Genomic DNA, 22921 nt, shown 5'->3' with positions numbered 1-22921 from the left:
AGAATCACCTCCCAAGAGGACAGGGAACTCCTCAAGAGTCATCAGGAAACTATTTGGAGCCATTAGCATCCTGAGAGGACTGTCTTAATTGGTCTCCCATTCCTGGAGAAGCTCTGAGTTCTAGTGAGTCTAAATCCCACCAGATAATGAGCTGTCCATGATAAAAGAAGTACAGAGTGTTCCTCTACACCCACATCACCAACATCTCTCCTAGTACAGAAGACAAGGTCCAAGGTGGAGGCAGATACCATTTGGGACAGAAACATAGTAGTCATGGAGGAGAAGAAGTCCTGAACCACTCATGACAAAACTGTCTTTGTATGGATGTTGAAATCCCCCAGCACAACAAGCCAGAGGACTCCACCCCATGACCAGCTCAGCTTTAGACATTGTACAATATTTGGAATAAAAAATATTTTGCTACTTAACGTATCAAATCAGCATAAGATGTCTACTTCATCTGAACACTCCAGGACAGTTCAGTTTTTTAGACACTATCAGTGCATAACAGTCTATTAATTTGATGAAGCTATGTTTCTGTCAGCCACATAAAAAACAACTACCAGTAGCATATCTGTGAATGTACCCAAGACAAATGGTGACAAAATACTATCTTTAATGTTTTATTCCTTACAGCATGGGTAGACAACATGTGGCCCTCAGATTTCCAAATGCACCCTACCAGGACGGCTGGGACCCTAGCAACCCCTAGGACCCTAAAAATCGCTGATTTAAAAAAAAATTAAAATACATTTTTTGCCACAGTTCTCTTTTAAACTGTAGAAAAGACCAACATGTCCTCTCATTAACAGCCCTGCTCATGTCTTACAAAATCAAGGCCATGGCTTCCTTTATTGAATCAACCCATCTATAGTTTTTTCCCCTCTTTTCCTGCTGCCTTCAACTTCTCCAAGTATTATGCATTATTCATTACAAAGTAGCTATGTTCCCAATTGTTTCTTTTTTAAATGGCTCTTTCACTAATTCTAAGACAGTTTTTCCCCAATAGTGCTGGGAAAAGCCGTCTTAAGAGTTAAGGAAACAGTCATATTTTTTAAAAACAGCTAGTAACATAGATGCCTTGTAATGAATAATGCATGAGCTATAACAACACACATGTAGAGGATAAGGCTACCAATGGTTACTAGTCCTGACAGCTAGCTATATCCCCAATATCAGAGACATTCGGCCTCTGAATAGCACTTCCAAAGGAAACTGAGCAGGAAGGTACAGTTCCACTCACATCTTACTGGTGGGGTTCCTATGGGCATCCAGCTGATCTCTATGCGAACAGAGTGCTGGAGTATACAGGCCTTTGATCTGAGGCAGCATGTCTCCTCTTATGAACTTCATCACACTGCTTATTGAATAATATCAGGGTATTTGTGGTGCTGCAGACTGCATGAACTGCTTCTTTTTCCAACTCATAAATATTCAGCGCTACAATTCATATGCTAAGAACAATGCTAAGGCACAGCCAGTAAAACGCAGTTTCTACCTGTATTTTCAGCCAAGGCCAACTCAGGGTGTTGTTGTGACATGCAGTTGAGTTGCCTCTGACTTAGGGCGACCCTATGAATGAGTGATCTCCAAAATGTCCTCAACTGCACCACTCAGCTATCACAAACTCAAGCATGTGTTTCCTTTAGGAAGCCAATCCATCTCATATTTGGCCTTCCTCTTTTCCTGCTGCCTTCAACCTTTCTCAGTTATTGTCTTTTCCAGAGAATCCTGCCTTAGCATGTGGCCAAAGTAGGACAGCCTCCATTTCATCATTTTTTTCTCCAGAGATATTTCAGACTTGATTTGCTCTAGGACCCACTTGTTCATCTTTCTGGCAGGCCAGAGTATCTGCAAGGTTCTCCTCCAACACCATATTTCAAACAATTTTTTTCCTGTCAGCTTTCTTTACTGTCCAGCTTTCACACACATACACAGTGATTAGAAACACAAGAATGTGAATGATCTTGATCTCAAGTGACACATCTTTACACTTGATGAACTTTTCCAATTCTTTCATTGCTGCCATTCTGAATCTCAATCTTCTGATTTCTTGACTGCAGTCTCCCTTTGGATTGATGACTGAACCAAGGTACACAAAATCTTTTAACAATTTAATTTTCTTCATTGTCAACATTAAAGTTGTATAGTAAGAATTGTTGTCTTCTTCACATTCAACTGCAAACCGTCTTTGACAGTTTCTTTTTTCACTTTCACAAAAAGTAATTTCAAATCATTGCTGCTTTTTGTCAGTAAGATGGTGTCATCTGCATATATTAAATGTTGATGCATTGTCCACCAATTTTCACTCCTCCTTCATCTGAATCTAGTCTAGCTTTCAACATGTTCTATGTACAGACTGAACAGATAAGGGGATAAAATGCACCCGTCTAACAATTTTGCATATAGGAAATCATTCTGTCTCTCAATATTCTCTCAAGCTTCTTGTCCAAAACACCAATTATGCATCAGAACAATCAGGTGCTGAGACACAACCTTCTTTCATAATAACCCATAGATTCTCATGATCCTCACAGTTAAAGGATTTGCTGTAGTCTATAAAGCACTGACTGATCTTCTTCTGAAATTCTTTGGTGCACTCCTGTAGCCAGTGGATATCTGCAATATGATCTCACGTGCCTCTTTCTTTAATTTCTCCTGCAAGTTTTTAATTTCTCATGCAAGCAAAGTGAGGTTCAAGGTATTGCAGCAAAGGCTTTTACCTTATATGGAATGATATTCAAGCTGGATTGTGAAAAGGAAGAATCCAACTCATGAATTTATGATTTAAAGTATTTACAATATTGTTTTTTTTTACTGCCACAGCTCAAAAATACATGTACAGTATAACAGTTAAAACATTATTTAAAAGAGATCTGAAGCCTATTTTAAAAAGTTTTATGGACCAAAGGCCATACTGAATAATAATAGCTCTGGCTGCCTGACAGTAGCTCAGTTGGCGCCAGCCTGACTTTCCAAGGAAGTGACATCCACAACTTCGGTGCTGCTACAGTAACACTCAAGTAAGGTGTTCACCAGCCTAGCCTCTTGATGCGGTAGGACATTCAACAGTGTATGCACTAAAATTTCAATTTATAAGCATGCTCATATGAGAGGAGATATTCTGACACAAAGCTATTGAGGGTTTTTCGAGGTTTGCAAGTCAAAAACAACACCTTGAACTCAATTGATTCAAGATCAGCGATATATGGTCTCTGTGGGCATGCCAGACTACTTTCCTTTTTTTGCACTTGTAGCTTTTACATATTTATCAAGGGCCACTTTTAATGTGGAGTGCATTACAGCAAGCTACTTAACAAGTAATAAAAGCATGGTCAAATTTGTCTTCCCTAGGAATGGGGGCAGGTTGAGCACCAAAAATGAACAAAGGCACTCCTGGTCACTGTAGGTACTTGGCTTTCTATTAATGATGGGTTACCAGTAATCCAGAGGATCCACTGGCACCATGAACCTGATCAGTAAGGAAGCCATCACTGTCTCTGCAGGGCCCTTAGGAGAGCTGGGGCTCCAGTTCCAATTGCTGAAACCCTCATGATAGTCATAGTAGCACCAACACTACCTCTGTCTGGCTAGGCTTCAAGGACAGGTGAGACCGGCCTCCAGTCACTTGTTCCTGCTTTCTTTGGCTACGGGGCCAGTTTGGAAGTATTCAGAGACTGCTCTTTCCAGGAACAGCAACTGCTCATGTGTTTGCTTACTTTCTGACTGGATATACCAGGGGGAACTATGGGACCCAGATGTGAGGAGATATAGTTTAAAGTCAACAAGACGGGGCACTGGAGCTTTAAGAAGTGCAACCATCTCTCTGCCCCACGGAGATGCTGCCCAGAGACTGTGAGCAAGAAAGAGGCAAAGGCCACGGCTCCAGTCACAGCAAACACCCTTTCCTGTGCACGCTCCTTCGTCCTCTGTCTCCATGGGGGAAAACTGGACCCTGCAACCGCCCCACAGCAAGGAGAACTGGGCCTGTTGGAGTTCACAATGAGGACAGCATCCTATTAAACGGACTGTGGCCAAAGGTCTTTTATCATCTGGAGCTGACGGGGCCTCTACATTTCATTATTTAGAAGACCAGACCTCAGTGATACGAGAAGTGCACTGCGTGTTGAAGGTTCAAACTTCATACTATCCAACTAGGGCTAGGAAGGGTTTTTGCCTCGCAGGTCTGAATCGCTATAAAGTACAGTACTTCCTTCATTCCCTCTATTCGGGATAAATAACCCGACAGAGGAGAGATTTAGGCGACCGCAGCAACCCTAGCAGCAGCTTGCGCGTACCTGGCCAAGGTCTCTCCGGTTTCCTGAGGGAAGCCGCCACAGAGAAACGAAATGTTCGTAGCGCCACAGACTAGCAGCCGCTCGCCCTGACCCCGGAGTGGCGAGTGACACGGGAGGAATCCCGGCTGCACGCAAGGCGCAAAACCCGCCAGAAGGTCAGCAAGAGAAAGAGAGGGGAGCGTCTGAGGGAGCGACGGTGGTGACGCTGCCAAGGGGGCGGTTGCGAAGGCGAGGAGCCTGAAGCGTACAAGATGGCGGCGGCGGCGGCGGCGAGCGAGCCGTGGCGTCGTGGACGACGGCTGCGCGAGGTCCTGATCAGCTAACTGAGCCTCCCTCGGCGGCATGGCTCAAGGCACCGGGGTGAGAGTCGGGGGCAGGGGCGTATCACCCTCCTGGGAGCGGGCGGGGGGGAGCGGTGGGCACCGGCGCCATCTGGCAGAGGGCGAGAAAGGGTACCCACTTTGTCTGTGAATAACCCGTTACTTCCAGCAATCTGCTGCTGTCCCCATCACTCCCACCTCCGGAGTTCGATTTTGGCGCCTCTCGGGGAGAAATCGTGAAAGGGGGCTTTTCCACGTTACTCTTGGGAAGCCACTTTCTGGTTTGCAACTCCTTTCTGCGGACCTCGAGTTAATGCAACGGTAGAAGTTCCTTTGCTTGGGAGGATGTTTGCAAGATAAGAAAGCGAAGCGTTTGAGTTGCCACCATCACTACTGGAATAGGAGCCTCTGGAGCTTAATTATCTTCCTTCCCTTTATCAAATTGGAGTGGGCTGTTGTCACTCCCCGGGTCCACCTCCCCCCAAAATAATAATAATAATAATAATAATAACTCCCAAGGCTAACGGCTCACGTGGAGGCAGTCGCCATACGTTATCGGCCCTCCTTAGGTTAAAGCTCTAACCTAATTAGTTGTCCTGCTAGGCACTTTCGGTTTGAGCTGGTGGATGAGAAAGAAGGAAGTGTTTTAAAACTTTTTGAGCTGTAAAGAGGCTTCTCTCTTACTTTTGTGGAAAGAATTTTCTGGACCAAACTGTTAAAAACTTAAATTGTGTAACTTAAATTGTCAGAGGTGTAACTTCTGCATTCTAAGGTAGCACTTGTTGTTCCTACAGGTCTTAGTTTCTGAAAACTGAAGTTGCTGGGAAAATGGTTACTAGTATCTTCAGTAGGTTGTCATTTCCTTTGAAACTAAAAATCCCTTCCCTGCCCTTGATTTGAGACGTTGAGATTTCTGCTTGATTAATGTAGAAATTTCTTCCTCTTGAATTATAATTAACATTGATTAGATAAACAGATCAGCAATTTAGGCTGGAAAAATAGGAGAAATCTGACTTCTCACTGTTTCTTAACTGTCCTGTTTGAAACACAAAGGTCTAGTAAATGTGTTAAGTGTTCTTGAGTATGCACCTGAAGTTTTGGTCCTAAACAAAATTTCAGGGAAATAAGAGCCATTGAAATAACTGAGCTTCAGAAGTAAATGCTTTGGGGATCAAGAATGAACGCAGGAAATGTTTCTTAAATATGCTAAATTTGGAGGCATTTGGGCATTTCTCCCCCTAAAACCAGGGAGTTCTTAGGACAAGCAGCCAAGTGCAGCCTTTAGGCCCCACACTTGAATTCTTTTGTTGTGTTTGAGTAATGGACAATGAGGCATGCCCATTCCTTAGGGTTTTTGTGCTTAAGTCTCATTGAGAGAATTTCAAAAGATATGGGAAAGAAAAATCTGTGAGACAATATGAACTAACAGCTTTGTTAATAGGTTAGCAAGGAGCTGCAATTAAATGTAAACTAGTGGCACAAAGCAGCACATGAAAAAGCTAGTCCATTGTTTTTAATTTTTTAATGCAATTTTCATGTTCTAACAAAATAACCAAGTTTAGATTTTGCATAGAGGGACTACGCAAACTTATAATGAGAGTGTCAGGTAATATATTTTCATGATACCAGACAATTATAAAGCTAATTTGCAAATATGAAATGCATAAAGTGGACATGTAGGAGCTTTATTACATTAGGAAGTATTAAAGAATGGGACTGAGGTGTATGGGGCCAAGAAACACTCTTCATTTTGAATGTAAAGTATGTAACTGTTGTAATACTTATAGTGCATGTACTCGCACTAATGATTTGTATAAATAAGATGTATGCTAGTTTTAGAAAAAGCACAAAGTTTGCAGAATGATAAGAGATCCCATGTGGACAGAGTGCCTGAAGAACTATGGATGGAGGCTCATAACACTGTACAGGAGGCAGCAAGAACTCCCAGAAGTACAAGCTGGATTTCAAAGGGGCAGAGGAACTAGAGATTAAGAGTATGACAAGGTTGTATATTGTCTTATTTAACTTAATATGCAGAATAAATCATGCAAAAGGCAGGACTGGATGGATCCCAAGCCGGAATTAAGATTGAAGAAATATCAACAACCTCAGATATGCAGATGATACCACTCTGATGGCAGAAAGTGAGGAGGAATTAAGGAACCTTGTAATGAGGGTTAAAGAGGATAGTGCAAAAAATGGTCTGAAGCTCAACATCAAAAAAACTAAGATCATGTCCACTGGTCCCATCACCTCCTGGCGAAGAGAAGGGGAAGATATGGGAGCAGTGACAGATTTTACTTTCTTGGGCTCCATGATCACTGCAGATGGTGACAGCAGCCACGAAATTAAAAGACGCCTGCTTCTTGGGAGGAAAGCGATGACAAACCTAGACAGCATTTTGCCGATAAAGGTCCGCATAGTCAAAGCTATGGTTTTTCCAGTAGCGATTTATGGAAGTGAGAGCTGGGCCATAAGAAGGCTGACCGTTGAAGAATTTATGCTTTTGATTTGTGGTGCTGGAGGAGACTCTTGAGAGTCCCCTGGACTGCAAGGAAAAGAAACCCATCCATTCTGCAGGAAATCAACCCTGAGTGCTCACTGGAAGGACAGATCCTGAAGCTGAGGCTCTAATACTTTGGCCATCTCATGAGAAGAGAAGACTCCATGGAAAAGACCCTGATTTTGGGAAAGTGTGAAGGCAAGAGGAGAAGGGGACATCAGAGGGTGAGATGGTTGGACAGTGTCACCGAAGCTACCAACATGAATTTGACCCAACTCCGGGAGGCAGTGGAAGACAGGAGGGCATGGCGTGCTCTGGTCCATGGGGTCACGAAGAGTCAGACACAACTTAACGACTAAACAACAACAAGAGATCCCATAGGCAAGTGGGGGAGGTACCAAAAGGCGATTCCCCAAAACAGCACAAGAGAGATTAAATATGCTGCATGGCAGGTCATTTGGGGAAAATGGGGTGAGCTGGAATGGTTGGAAGCTCAAGAAGAACTATTCCATACTTTAACATATTGTTGCAGTTTAGTATGGTTTCTTTGAACCAATTATGCTCATGTAAGGTACTATAGGAAATTTGTAGGAATGCCTTTCATTACTCTAGATGGAAAGATAGAAAAAACAGGAGAGAAGAATTTGGGGCTGGAGGAATTTCTATCACTACTATTGAGTCCCTTTTATAAATTAAAAAAAATCTAAAATACCTGTCATCATAATACCTTTATTAGTCTAACTCAGAGATCACAAAATACAGTGTCAGCTTGAATTCTTTAGCACTCTATGCAAGATGGTAAACAAAGCATAATGACTGGTGGAGTCATGGAATTCTCATGATTCTCCATGTCTGCAAAAATACCACTGCATGCTATAAATCCATTAAATTTACCATGCTTGTTTTTGCCAGAAATGTTTTTAATCTTTCTTCACCCAGAAAGTGCGCAATGTACATATTTCTCATGTTTACTTTATATTCACAACAATTCTGTGAGGTAGGGTTGGTTAAGAAAGAAAAGGACTGGATCAAAGTCACCTGGTATGCTGAATTAGAAACTGGGTCTCCTTGTTCCTAGAAGTAATTACTGAACCCTGCTGGTTTAACAGTTGTGAGTTTTCCCCATTTAGTCCCATTAATCCTGTTGAATTAATAGGAAGAGGGGAGTTCCAAGATCCAAATCATATTCCGATTATCTGGATCACAGATAATCTGGATCCATCTTGAATGCCATCCTGAATTCAGTCACATCCCTCAATTGTAGTTCTTCTCATGATTCAGGTGCCAGGGCAGAATAAAGTCATTATAGCCAGAGATAATGAAAAAAATCAGTGTGTTATACTTAAAAAAAACATCTTACAGCTTTGAAAGGTCACCAAGAGAGGTGGATTCTGGAGAACTTTATTAAGCCACCTTTTTTTTTCTTTAGAGGAATTTTTTTCCCAGTGTTTTAAACATCCTGTGAAGCAGAGTATGCTCAGGTGGGCTATTTTAATAGCCTTTCTTCCCTGTGCACGTGTAAACTTATATCCTTCAGGTGTCTTTCATATAACCTCAGAAAAAGCAGTAATACCAATAAATAAAACTGCCAACAGAAGGATTATTTGACATAGACAGACTCAGAAGGAAAGAGATGCAGGAGCTGAGATGAAGAATTAAGGAACTGAAACTTGGTCTTTATTTTCTTTGAGGGAAGCAAAGTAAATCCTTCCTGGACATGTCACTGATATAGCCAAGGGATAGGCTGCTAATTGTCAAACTATGTTACTGCTTTCAGCACATGGATTTTTTCTTTGTTTCTAACTCAAAGGCCACAGCATAACCACAGTGGAAAGATTCTGTGTATGCATAAACTGTGTAGGCTAAGTAGGCCTGTGCAGGTAATAGAAGGAGCTCTTTTTGCATAGAACAGTTCTAAGAAGCTACTGTGATGTCCCTAATCTGTGTTTAAAGACGACTGTTTTGCGATGTTTTTTCCCTACTAACTGATAAAAATAAGCCCTAAATTATTATGGCAGATATTATTGCCGCTGTTTTTTCCTTTCTATAGTTACATTGTAACTATAACTATTAGTATTAGTGATATAAATACCACATTATTCAGACTGGCCAGGATATGAAGTCAAAGGAAATAATCATTTGGGACTATTTGGTATGTGTAAAGTTCTTTAATTAGCTGTAATCTTCTATTGTTTTACTTTGATCTAAGCCTCATTTAATTTATTGGACCTTATTTCTTTGTAGATCCAGGCTAATCTATTAAGAGATATCCTCTAGTCATTAAAATGAGTTAGAATGCCCTGTATATGATCAAAATAGTACCAGCCACTCTGGATATACAGGGTTCTATATTACATAGTGTATTCTCATTTTTATTAGTCAGATATGGGGGCCCAGCAAATCACTCAGGGCTGCTCTCATGCCTTTATTAAATTCAGGAGAGGTGTACTCCAATCAGGGATAGATTTTTTTTGTCACATCTTTAATTATGTTTCCTTGTTTGACCCTCTGATTGTGGAAAACCTGTCTTGTAATGGAAGGAAAATAAATGTATGTCAAACTTCTTAGTTAACAACCTTCCCCCCCCCAACACCACTAAAGGGGAAAGGGTGAGACAGGATGTCAGAGGCTTATAAAATTGCATGGGGAGGAAGGATTATTGCTCTCTCTATCACAGTACTTCAATCTAGAGTTAGTGAAACTGACTAGGGTGATTTTAAGATTTTAAAAAACTGTTTTACACAATGCACAGTGAACTTGTGTCATTTGCTATTATAAGATGAAATGACTGTTATGAATTTTTATGGCTTTAAAAATAATGTTCACAGAAGTAGGGGGGTTAAAAGATACTAAGTTGTTTTTTCTTATATGCTGCCCTTAGACAAACTTAGAGGAAGAGCATAACCCTTTTGTGAAAGTGGTCTAAGTAAAGGGTATAATTGTAAAGTGAGCAACTTGAACTAATAAAATTACAGAAATATCCTTTGTTTTTTAAGTTTGATCTAGGTTAGATTGTTGAACTACATGTTAGGATAAGGTTTGCAGTGTTTTTTTCATGTTGCTCTACTGAGCAGCCTACCAGGTTTGGTATACAGCTCCATCCCCCATTACCCTTAAGATGTGGCATGAGGGCCTTGAGGCTACCTGACCCTTGCAGCGCAGGAAACAGAGCTGTGTTTCATCGACCCACCACAGGAGAGAAGGCTGGCTTCCAGCACTAGAGTACTGCGTATCTTATATACTGGAAGCTTTATGTCTGGTCCTTAGTTTATGCAGCTTTGCAATTTAAAGATTTCTATGTGATGTACATTTTACAATGACTTGTCTATTTAAATAATTATCAATTTTTAAAACCTTGTTCTTGAACAAAATTCTGTTAATAATTAAACAATGCAATTCATATAACAATTCTTAAATATAACTTCAGCTGGCTGGATAGCTTAGTGTGTTGGAGTACCCCACTGTGGAACCAGGGCTCAGGAGTTTCATTATCCACTATATCTGTAGGACAGGGTCTCCAAACTACAACCTGCGGCCACATCCAGCCTGCATTGCCATTTTATCTGACCGCTTCCCTTCAGCGCTTGAGCACGGGGAGGGGCGTGAGGACATGGGGGCAGGTGTCTGTGCACGGTGCGAGAGGGTGTGCGGCCACACATGCACACATTCCTGTTTCTTCGATCCTCAAAAATGTTGGAAATATCAGGTGTGGCCCTCATAGTCAAAAATTTGGAGACCCCTGCTCTAGGAGAAGAGCCAGCCTATGTTATCTTGGGCACCACTCCTTGCGTACCGTCAGAGAAGGGATTGGTTAACTATTACTGAGTAGTTAATACCCAGGAAACCCAACAAATGTTGTCATAAGTTGGAATTGACGGTACACAATAATAATAATAAATATAATAATCCCTTTTCTTCAGCTAGGTTTGTGTCTAAGTTTTAAACTGGAAATTTTAGCAACTTGAGTGTATCATCGTTTTAAACCAATATAACTGATGAGCAAATGTGTATTATATTTTGCCATGTCTGATACTAAATGCAAGTAAAATATTTTTTTCTGCTTTCAGGTCAAAATGCAGAGACTGGGAAATTGGTTGGATGGCGTGTTTCTGTAGTATTTTGTCATTACCACAATATTGAAAATGGATAAGTGTAAACATGTAGGACGTTTGCGACTTGCCCAGGACCATTCCATCGTGAACCCTCACAAATGGCATTGCATGGTATGCAATACTACAGAATCTGTATGGGCCTGCCTCAGTTGCTCTCATGTTGCTTGTGGAAGATACATTGAAGAACATGCACTAAAGCACTTTCAAGAAAGTAATCATCCAGTGGCATTGGAAGTGAATGAGCTGTATGTTTTCTGCTACCTTTGTGATGACTATGTCCTCAATGATAATGCAACTGGTGACTTAAAACTCCTGAGAAGCACATTAAGTGCAATCAAGAGTCAAAATTATGACTGTACTACTCGTAGTGGCAGAACTTTACGATCAATGGGCTCAAGTGATGATCTTTCACACAACAATGCTCAAGCTGTGCTTCGTAATGAAGACCGTATGTTCACAGCTCTTTGGCACAGGAGGCATGCATTAATGGGCAAAGTATTTAGATCTTGGTTTGGGTTGACACCAAGTGGGAAAAGGGTTTTGGAAGAAGAGAAATTGAGGGAGGAAGCAGAAGAACGAAGAATCAATGCTCGGAAGAAAAGAGAAGAACGGAAGCGGCAGTTGAAAGAAGAAATGGAAAAAATGCCTCCAAGGAAGAGCTTTCGTTTGCAAAATCAAAGTAAAGAATTGTTAGAAATACCACTCTGTGCACTAAAAATGCCGCAGAATTTGGAGTCTGCTGTTGAGCTTAAAGTAACAGCTACCTCAGATGAAGTAAAACTGAAAAAAATAAATGACTCTCCAGTTAAACGAAGGCCTACTGTGACTCCTGGTGTAACAGGATTACGTAACTTGGGAAATACATGCTATATGAACTCTGTTCTTCAGGTATTGAGTCATTTGCTCATCTTTCGGGAATGTTTTTTAAAGCTTGATTTGAACCAAACTCAAGAGTTGTTAGCAGCTGCAGCCAATGGCAAAACGAGGTCATCTTCTAAATATCCTCCATCTGCTAGTTCTATTTGTCATGTGAACAAAAGCCATATGAAGGGCAAGGCATCTTCTGCAAGGCGATCTAGTGTGTCATCAGGCTTAAGCGGTGGAGCATCAAATAGTAGAAATATGGAACTTATTCAGCCTAAGGAGCCAAGTTCAAAATACATCTCTCTTTGTCATGAGCTACATACATTATTTCAAGTCATGTGGTCAGGAAAGTGGGCATTGGTGTCTCCTTTTGCCATGCTTCATTCAGTGTGGAGACTAATCCCAGCCTTTCGTGGTTACGCTCAACAAGATGCTCAGGAATTTCTCTGTGAACTTTTGGATAAAGTGCAGCAAGAATTGGAGACAGTTCGGACAAAATGCCCAGCCCTCATTCCCACTTCTCAAAAGAAACTTATTAAACAAGTTTTGAATGTGATCAATACCATTTTTCATGGACAACTTTTAAGTCAGGTATGTGTGTCCACAAAGCTAAGATTTTAAAAGACTACATTAAAATAATAGTTATAAATGTGTGATTTAAAAATATTTTAAAAGTTATTTCCAGGGCATCCAGCATCATGCAGGATTATCTTTGCATGTGCCTTATACTTAGTCACAATCCTAAACTTCCTGTCTTGGGATGAGCAACGTGCAGCCTACAGAACATACGCAGTACCCCACCCATTTTTGGAGCAGGTAGTCGTCACATTTCCAAATTGTAATAAATGTATACAGAAAGAATTGTATTCCAGGAAGTACAATGTTCCTCTAAAACAGTGTGCACACCTCCCTGTTTGTAGACATTGTGTGGTAAAAAGGTTGCATTGTTTTCTTTAAACCAGAAATTGCTCCTGGTCATTTTCTGTTTCAGTTTTTGGTACCAACTGGTGTTGTAAGCCGCCCAGAGACCTTCGAATAGTGTGGGTGGCATAGAAGTTAAATAAATAAATGTACAATTTATTTATTTATTTATTTATTTTATATCCCGCCTATCTAGTCGATAGACCACTCTAGGCAGCTTGCAACAAGGGATACCACAATAAAAACAACATAATTACATAAAAGAAAACTTTCGACAATTGGGTTAAAACATTAGGAAAGAAAAGAGGAGGGGATCAGGAATTAACTAGGAGGGAAGGCCTGCCGAAACATCAATGTTTTTAATTGCTTTTTGAAAATACCCAGTGAGGGGGCCGCGCAAATATCAGGGGGAAGGTTGTTCCAGAGGCGAGGAGCCACCGCCGAGAAGGCCCGATTTCTTGTCTTTTCCTTCCGGGCCTCCCTCGGCGTTAGGCTCCTCAGCCTCACCTCCTGGCTCGCGCGAGTGACACGGGTAGATCTTGGTGGTAGAAGGCGTTCCATAATGGGTTTCAAAGAAAGCTAAATACCAGACTTGCCAAACTTGTCTCCTATTTATGTAGTTCCTTTTCTGTTGATTGGCAGTGGTTCCAAGAAGATATCTTGCCCAGCTCTGCTGTCTTAGATCTCCCATACCTTCTAACCCGATTGTTAAGATAATTAGACTCAATTTTTAGGAAAATTTACTACACATATGGTGGTGATCTAGCTCTTTAAAACCATCTTGAGGGACATCAAACTGGCATCAGTATTCCTTTGCTTATAGATCAAAATATTTGTCAGGTTCGCAAAATGCATTGGTTTAAACTTCGTTGCTTGGCATAGTAAGTCACAACTAGTGTAGGCCCATTTGAATCAATGCAAAGTATGGAGGAGTTGACTCACCAGATCCCCACTGTTTTGATGGGCCTACTCCATTTGTGACTTACTACACTAAGAAACAGGATTTAAGCCATTTGTCGATTTTACACTTCCTAATTTTTTTGTACTGATATTTAGAATTTCATTCTGTAAACGTATTTTAAAGTTCGTTTTAGATTACTTCTCAAAAAATCAGTCTATTTACTAATGCAGTACATTTAAGCTGTGTGTCAACCAAAGCTTGTGTGTTGGTGTACAAAACTGAATAAAACACTCTAGCAGAAAAAATAAAGACTAACGTGAAACATCGTTTAATTGCCTCTTAAATGTTCAAATATTGATTTCTTCAGTGACAGTCCATTCAATATATTTATATTGGCCTCCAGGCCTCTGTAGATTAGTTAACAAAGGAATGACTTTTAAAATATTAATTAAATAAAGAAGAAACAAGTTATGGAATAGAAAGTGATAATGTTGAATCTGCAAGAAAATGTTAAGATGGAATTTTGAAAGTATGACTACAGACTGAAAAGTAGTTTTTACTGATAAAATAGGAAGCATAGTACAACAATTGTAATTAGTCACTTATGAGGAAATTTTATTTTAATAATTAGCCATTAAAGTATACATCTTTTAATACAATAAACTCTACAATTTGATTCAGCCTGTTGTGACTTGAGACACATATCAGAGAAGCTGGAGCTGAAACAGGAGGGGTTTTCAGGTCAAAGCTGACTTAAATTTCAGTTACTGTATTGGGATGTTTGTATAATGCTTGCCAGTGAAGTGGCCACAGCTGTTATAGTGTCTCTGTTCCCTACCCACTAAGATCTCTTTCCTTAAATTCACTTGTAATTAATGCCGCCTAATTACAATTAATATTATCCACATTTTGTAGTTAAATTTTATCCACAGTTTATTTACTCTAGAATATCTCCATTGGCTTTGATGATCTGGAATAGTTTGAGATGATATACTACAATTAAATGGCATACTACCAAAAGTATCTACATATTTGGTTTTTTGTTTGTTTTTGGTTCAAGATCATGTATATACATTAATGACTTAATATGGGAACTACCACTTGATAATACTTTTGCAGTAACCATGCTGTTTGCTTCTGAAGAATCTGGCTGCTTCTAGTAGTTATGGGGAACATTTCCTTATTTAGCTATGTGATGGATTGTCTGCCTGATCACTGTTTTGGAAATATTTTCTACATCTATACACTTCTTAGAATCTAGCTACCATAGAACAGGGAATGGTGAACTTCTTTTCCTCGGTTTTCTTTCCTCTAGAACAGGGGTCTCCAAACTACGGCCCACAGGCCACATCCAGCCCACCTTGCAGTTTTATCTGGCCCTTCAGTCCATGTGGGGGTATGTATGTGTGCATGCGGGGGTGGGTGGGCATCTGGACAGGTGCATGTGCAGCTGGCCACACGTATGTTCCTGTTCCTTCTGCCCTCAAAAATGTTGGAAATATCCAGTGTGGCCCTCATGGTCAAAAGTTTGGAGACCTCTGCTCTATCTAGAACAACAAGGGCAACCAGCTGGAGATAGTTACAAAATTGTGCCTCAAAGGGGAAGAAACAGTTCACTTTTGAACATTATGAACCGTATTCTGGGATGCGTCGTCCTAAATTACATCTGAAATCTTGTGCATGAAGGATTATTAACTTAGTCCGGTGTATAGCTGTAGATACTGCTAATGTTCAGCTATTGACAGCTGGAGATGCTTTGCTGTACACAAAATCTGTGCAACATCATCCAGAGAACTGACAGTAGATACTGGTCTGCTTCTGCCTACCAGCATCTACTGTACATTGAACCAGTTCTTTGTAGCTGAACTGGCAAATGAAGTTTCTTGCATTTGCAGTGTAACTTATCTGCAGTGTAACATGCAGGTGGTGTATTGATCCTTCTGAATGTTTTTTTTTTAATCTTGCAGGGACAGTATATTTACATTAATGTGGAATACTGCAGAAGATGCTCTTTACCATAGTACATCAGGAACTGCTTCCCTATGGAAAACTTCCCCAGATACTATTAATTTGCTTTAAGAAAAGTCTTTAAAGAAAGAGCTTGTCATTTTAGTAATGAAACACACAAATTGACAAGATAAAGGTTTTATTGTATAATATTTAAAGTTGACTTTAACATTGATATAGTGAAAAATGACAACAGGCCTCATATTCCTGGGTTTCTTTGCCTCAAGTTTGGGTCCTGTGGTATATTTTTATTTCTCTGATTATGATAGCACTAAAGAATTGGAGCCCTTGTTGAAACCCTTTTCAGTAACTGCAGAGAAACATAAGAAAAATTTATGGTGACCAGGAGTTGGAGCATATTTTCAGGTATCTCCATAGTACGAAGAACAGTTAAAATGAAAGATAATGTAAAGAACCATCACTTTACACTTTGCTAAAATAAGAAAAGAGTAGAAATGGCATCATTCCGGTTAGACTTGAAAATAAAAACCAGTGGATTAGTTCCAGAATAAGGTGGCGACTAGTTTCTCATGTGAGATATGTCCATATTAGTACATGAAAGGCAGCAGATTTTGGTTTGGTACAATGATTAATGATTTGGCCTGAGACTTTAGAGATCTAGATTCTAGATCCCATGGAGCTATATTACTCATAGTGATCTTAGTGTACATTCTCAGCCTGAGATCTCACAGATTTGTTGTTCTGAGAATAATGTGGAGAGCAGGAGAGCCATGTACACCAGCTTAAGCTAATTGGAGGAAAGAGGGCATACATGTGACTACTAAAATTAATCAACATACTGTTGGTCCAGTTTATTAGGATGGGAAGGTTGGAATTTCAAATTAATGAGTGGTTTATCTTGACAGGTGACATGTCTTGCATGTGACAATAAGTCAAATACTATAGAATCCTTTTGGGACCTCTCACTGGAATTTCCTGAAAGATACCACTGCAATGGGAAGGAGACAGCCTGTCAGCATCCGTGCTTGTTAACAGAAATGTTGGCCAAGTTCACAGAAACTGAAGCCCTGGAAGGAAAAATATATGCCTGTGATCAGTGCAACAGTAAGTAAATACAATACATACTTGTCCGCCCAGCTTCCATGTGACACGAGTTCATGTTAATGAAGAGCAGAGATTTTTTTAAAAAAAAATCAGAAAAGTGTCCCTTTCTGTAAAAATCAGATCCAAATAGTACTTTGAATTGTACCTTCTGATGAGTTGATGTAGTGAGAAATGAAACCATACTGCATTTATAATTATTACCTCTTTTAAATTGGGCCACTACGTAGAATACAGTATTAACAGCTTTTGAGTCCAGCTGGCCCTCTCATCAGGATGGGTATTGCAGAGCTTGAGGAATGTGTGTGGAAATAGAATTCTCTGAAAATCATGTTCAGTGTTGTATCAGTCCAATAAAGGTTTTACCTCGCCTTATTTTTGGAATCTTTCTACACTTTTATTATTACATTGGTTATTCTTCATTAAGGGCTCTACATGTCAAGCATGTAATTTAGTTGTATCCTGAATATTCTGTTAATCCAAATAATGTTTGTGGATTTGTTTAAAAATGATTAAGTGCTAAACTGATTCTGTTTACATGGGAATTATCCCACATCATTATTGGCATGATTTATTGAGAAAATGTGTATTTTTTAATATTCTTTTTGCAGCAAAGCGGAGAAAGTTTTCTTCAAAGCCTGTAATACTCTCAGAAGCACAAAAGCAGCTTATGGTATGCCAGCTACCTCAAGTTCTGCGGTTACACCTTAAGAGGTTCAGGTAATGTAGTAAATTATTCCTTTGCTAGCAAATTAAGAAAACCCCAAAGGATGGTCTTCTTTTAAGGAAAGTTAGTCATTTTTTAAAGAAACATCCATTTATTAGGCTGTACATACGTTTCTTGAAATTCCAGCATGATTGTGCATTCCATCCAGATGGTTTGTCCATTATCTGTACAGTACAGTATTCCCTCCACATTCACTTTTCCAGGATCAACCACAGATATGAGGAAAACATGGATTAGAAGGAGAGGGGTAAGTAGGTGCACATGCACACTACAGGCTGGGTTGCAGCAGTGGCCACCATGGATATCTGAAACTGTAGACACTGATTCCACAGATATGGGAGGGACTCCTGTAAAGCACTTAAGGAACTGGCAATGAATCTTTTGACAAAGAGTATATGAACTGATGTGGACATCACAAAATGTTCTGTTAATGTCACTCAAAAAAGAAGTCTGTCAGCATCAAAATGTTAGTTGTGTGGCTTCTGTGAGGAAAGCGAATTTGTCAACTTTAAAAATGAAAACCTCATAGATACCTTCAAAGCAAAAGGAACTGTGTGAAACAGACTAAGCATTAAGAAGGCTGAGTGAAGTACATAGAGGGCTACAGAATCTATAGGCAGAATAATGAGGCAAAATAGAAGAGCAGCATTCCGAAATGAGGGGCTAAATCAGTAAATACAAGGCAATACCCTGAGGAAATTTTGTATGTATAATGTACCAGTTGGTTCCCCCATATCATTTTGATAGGGGTAATGTGGCTAAAAGAAGAATGATTAAACAAGCAGTAGTCAGAAAACATCGTCTGATGCATTTATAACAGAAAGTAAGTAGAAGGCAATATTGTAGATCTGTGAATCAGAAAGCAACAGCTGATGACATTCTGGCATTTATGAACCTCTAGATGTACAAAAGCCTTCTCAAGGCTTGTACCTTGGAACCCTAAGGGATCAGCAAAGCTGCAGAGGTGTTGTAGCATGTTCTGATATATTGGTTTAACTTACCCAGGCACATCTTCCATAGATGGAATCCTCATGATGGAGCCAAACTGAACAAGTGTGCTTCAAGCAGGCTCACACAGCAGAACATAGAAGAGTGTACCTTGGCAAGCAGTGAAGAGATATGGGGAAGGGCAGATTGTATTTGAAGAGGACAGTTACCTGTATATTCTGTCTAGATGAGGACTAGATTTATTGGACTAAAATTACAGGAGAGATTTTTATTTATTAGTATGGAAAATGTTCAGGACTAGACAGGCAACTAATGGCAGTACACTAGTTCTGGATTCTTGCATTAAGCAGTGGTTTGACTTTCAACAAAGCCCTTCCAACTAATATTGACTCTTGCTCCCAGCAGTAACACACAGGTGAAGTTTTTTAACCTTTTTGATAATACCTGTAGAATACAGACTAGAAATGTGATAGTTTTATTGTATTTGCTTTTCCTCCTCTAAGATGGTCTGGGCGCAATCACCGTGAAAAGATTGGTGTACATGTCAGCTTTGACCAGGTGCTAAACATGGAGCCGTACTGCTGCCGAGAATCTCTAAAATCCCTCGTACCTGATTGTTTTATCTACGACTTATCTGCTGTTGTGATGCATCATGGGAAAGGATTTGGTTCAGGACACTACACTGCCTATTGCTACAATTCGGATGGAGGTACAAAGAATTTAAATATGAAATCAAACTTCAAGCCTTTGAGCATGATTTTGAGATGAATTTTATTGCCATAAACACTATCTCTAAAGTCTTCGGACATTCTCTTAATCAGAGGATTTTTTTTACAAGATTACATCAAATGTCATTCTGAAAGATCAGTCTCTTATCTGGACTGTGCCTTATAAATTCTTACTTTTGACAGTAATTCTTGTAACATTTTTGAGGTACAGCTTTTCCTGTGTAAAATGTTCTGATTGTACTAAATTTTTGTGGTTTTTGATAAGAAAATATTTTAATTGCAGCGATGACTTTTGATCACTCTGTTGTTTTCTTCTAGGATTCTGGGTACACTGCAATGATTCCAAGCTCATCATGTGCACTATGGAAGAAGTGTGCAAGGCCCAGGCTTACATCTTGTTTTATACCCAACGAGTTACTCAGGAGAATGGACATGTTAGGGTATCAGGCCTTGACTCACCATCTGGGAAAAATCCAAATAGTCAAATGAATTTTTCCAGTGCAGATATTAACAGCTAATCCAAAGCACATGTACTGTGTACAGCAAAAACTTGTCACTTGTACAGTACATGTATTGAAGAGTAAGTACAGTATTGTACTAAGTATGTCTTGTGAAATGTGTTCATGCCCTTTTGTACTTGCTAAACAAACTCTTTGGGGAAAATGTTTAGTATACTTTATATTGATGGTAGGTAACTTTTCAAGTTACTAGGATGTCTATATAGCTATTTTTTTAAAAAAATTGCCATTTGAATTTTAAAGTCTTACCTCAAAGCTGTTTTTCAGCAATTTTATATTTTGGTGTAGGAACCATAGATGAGGAATCTTGATGAGTAATTCTTATGTTATTTCGAAATGTTTTTATAAAAAATTGTATGCTTTTTTTACATTTCTTGCAATACCATTGACATTGTTCAGAGGAATACATTTGTTCCACAGAATTAAAAAACCTGGTAATGGAATTTTGCTTGTCTCTGACTTGTAGATTCCTAGGGAAAGTGGAATACAGTTCTTTATACATATGCCCTAATTATAGTGACTTATATACACAATTGGTAAACTATTGGGAAAACAACAGAGAACAGCCCATTACTGTTAGCTCAGTATTAAGCATTGGCACCTATCCAGTCAGGCTGCAGGCCTAGATGGAAGTGTAAGGAAGGCGAAGGAAATTTGAATGTTCAGCAGTATACAAAGGACATTGTAAGTAGCTGCTGAAATTTAAGAGCATCCTCTCCTACTTACATTAGTCTTTCAGCATTCAGATAGCCTTATCCTGCATACAGGTTCTGTGTAATCCAGCAGCAAGCCATAACATTTGCACTGATAAGAAATACCATTTTATCTGTTGCTTTCTCCAAAATACATTTAAAGGGCGTTGCCGTTGTACACTGTCTTGTTTCTCTTAGTTGTCATGGCTCAAGGGAAACGCACGCAACCTCAGAGTTGTAATCAGTATAGAATATGGTGGTGAAGTTTCTCATGCTGAATGTAAGTTTTTTCCCATGGAGGTTAATCCTAATTGGTTAATAAATGTCCTGAAAGAATACTGTTCTCTACCTGTAAAAAAATTACAAGTCTTCATCATCGTTTCCTTCCCTTTTCCTTAATTTGTAATAGTTTCAGCCTTTTTTGAGAGACAAATTTTATTAATGGAGTACTTGGTTACTGTTTCTGTGCTATTTGTTTCACAAATGCAGAACTGTCACAAGGCTGGTGTTGAAAACTAGAAAGGTGAAGAAAGCAGCCATTACAGTCTTTTGTATCTGGTTTTAAGAGGCATAACTCAACTCCAGGTACAGCCAAGAAACTCCTTTTCAATGGCACTGTATAGATAAAATGGAAATGAAGTGAGACTCTATGCTCTTCTCTGCTCCTTAGATAATAGGTAGAATACAGTAAATAGATTTCAGTGTGCCAAATCATGCAGCTATAAAGTCTCAACCTGCATCCTCTACCAAACACAAAGGACTGGTTAACGGTAGCAACTTAGCAGTAGAGGCGATTATTTAAATTGCCTTTTTCAGGCTCCCTCTAATGAGACATTATTATTATACAATTCTTATCACATACCTAGTACATGAAGTCTCCTGTAAAAAGACATACTATGCAGTTATCTTGTTAGGAATGTAGCACAACACAGTGCTCTGTGTGATTGCCAAGTGGAAGATCACGGTATTAAAAATAACAGGGCTTCTACATGTACAAGAGGAAAGGACAACCTCTGTGGTAAAAACAAATGATTTTGAATAAAAGTAAGTTGACTATCTTCCTCAGCTGACATAAGAGTACCGTGTATTTCTGTCTTATTTGGAGCAGTCATCGATAAAGACCTAGAACAGAGCAGATAAGGTAATATCTGTCCACATTAAAAATGGAAGGAAATTTAGCAACATTAAGCAGCAAGTAGGGATGGAACTTTTAGGGTAACCTGCATGGAGGGGGGGGACTCACAAAAAAAGCTTTCTTTCAGTTTGTTAAGTTCCAATAGACAGCCTCTAAAATTTGACACTGGGTTTTCTGCAAGAAAGAGTCCTAAAAATAATGGATTTTATCAGATTTCTTGTGTTTCATCCATGCATGTAAAACTACCCTATAGTTGGACCTGCCAGACCATCTTTCCCCTCTTCCTTTTGCCTTGTCATGGCAATTGCCATTTTGACAGCTGTGCTCTCCACCCACCCGTTAAACCTTTCCTTCACCGAAATCTCCCAGTGAATTTTCCTCACCACTACCCACCTTGTACCACTGTCATCCCCACTTTCCTTTCATCCTCCTTCCTTCACCAAGCCAAAATTATAAAACTGATAACTGAAAAGGCACCACTGGCTCAAAAGAAACTGAAACGAAAAGGAATCAAATGTTTCCACCTACGGACCCTAGCAGACAGACCTGTTTGAGCACTGTTAAGCTGTTAAAAGTATTTTGTGCCCCAGTGGATCTCCCTATAAGGTATTTGTGCTGAGGGAGTTGGGATATAAAAACAGGTGCAAAACACCATGAATAGAAGAGAAAGGGAAGCAGAACATGAACTATTACAAAGATATGCCCCCCAAACCCCAGAACTATAGGTTGAAGGTAGAAGAATAAAAAACAAAAGATTAACTAATTTTTACTAAACTGTAATACACTTAAGAGTTGAACAGAATAGCAACATTTGTGCATTTTAAAAAAGCATGAGCCTGCTAGCCTTTACCTGTGCTGAGTTCAAGTAGTTTTTCTCCTTAAACCCCTGCACTTTAATTCTATAAATTAAACTTTTTCTTCTCTTCCTTTCCTTTTGAAGTACCCAATTAAGCCTCCCAGTTCAGACTGAATTTTAGAGGACAGCTCACCAACGCTTTATATTTAACTGTACAAGAAAACTAGTGAAATATTATAGAAAATCCCATTGTCTTCATACTGACAGGCTTTATTAAATGCTTCTCTTGTATAATTCTGCATTGAAGAGACTGTCCAAATTTCCAGTCAGTTTGTTTCATTATGACCATAATTCTCTTCAAGGCCAACTAGGCATCTATAGCATAGTCA

The 22921-nt window shown here is 39.5% G+C and overlaps 1 protein-coding gene and 1 long non-coding RNA gene across 4 annotated transcripts in view; one reads left to right on the top strand and one right to left on the bottom strand.

The window, feature by feature from the left end:
- Positions 1-4456, bottom strand: part of LOC110091494 (uncharacterized) — a 42303-nt gene extending 37847 nt beyond the window's left edge. For 2 of the 3 annotated variants that reach the window (XR_002302496.3, XR_013536653.1), the window contains exon 1: positions 4299-4438. This is a non-coding gene — a long non-coding RNA (uncharacterized LOC110091494). Of the gene's footprint in view, positions 1-4298 lie in introns of all 3 variants that reach the window. The other variant, XR_002302492.3, reaches the window with a different exon arrangement.
- Positions 4457-4519: 63 nt separating this feature from the next.
- Positions 4520-20352, top strand: USP44 (ubiquitin specific peptidase 44). Its single transcript, XM_020815593.3, has 6 exons — positions 4520-4658; positions 11189-12688; positions 16793-16991; positions 17600-17708; positions 19167-19372; positions 19710-20352. The coding sequence occupies exons 2-6, from the start codon at positions 11264-11266 to the stop codon at positions 19907-19909; spliced, it is 2139 nt and encodes a 712-aa protein (XP_020671252.1). The 5' UTR covers positions 4520-4658; positions 11189-11263; the 3' UTR covers positions 19910-20352.
- The last annotated feature ends 2569 nt before the right edge of the window (positions 20353-22921 follow it).

Source organism: Pogona vitticeps, chromosome 5 (genome assembly GCF_051106095.1).
Source record: "Pogona vitticeps strain Pit_001003342236 chromosome 5, PviZW2.1, whole genome shotgun sequence".
Taxonomy (NCBI): Eukaryota; Metazoa; Chordata; class Lepidosauria; order Squamata; family Agamidae; genus Pogona; species Pogona vitticeps.
This window is presented reverse-complemented; position numbering and strand designations above follow the sequence as displayed.

Excerpts from the sequence above, each read along its gene's own strand:
- USP44 (XM_020815593.3), top strand. The coding sequence starts at position 11,264 with ATGGATAAGTGTAAACATGTAGGACGTTTGCGACTTGCCCAGGACCAT. Across the intron at positions 12,689-16,792 it reads ATGGACAACTTTTAAGTCAG|GTGACATGTCTTGCATGTGA; the intron begins GTATGTGTGTCC and ends TTATCTTGACAG. Across the intron at positions 16,992-17,599 it reads TGCCTGTGATCAGTGCAACA|CAAAGCGGAGAAAGTTTTCT; the intron begins GTAAGTAAATAC and ends TTCTTTTTGCAG.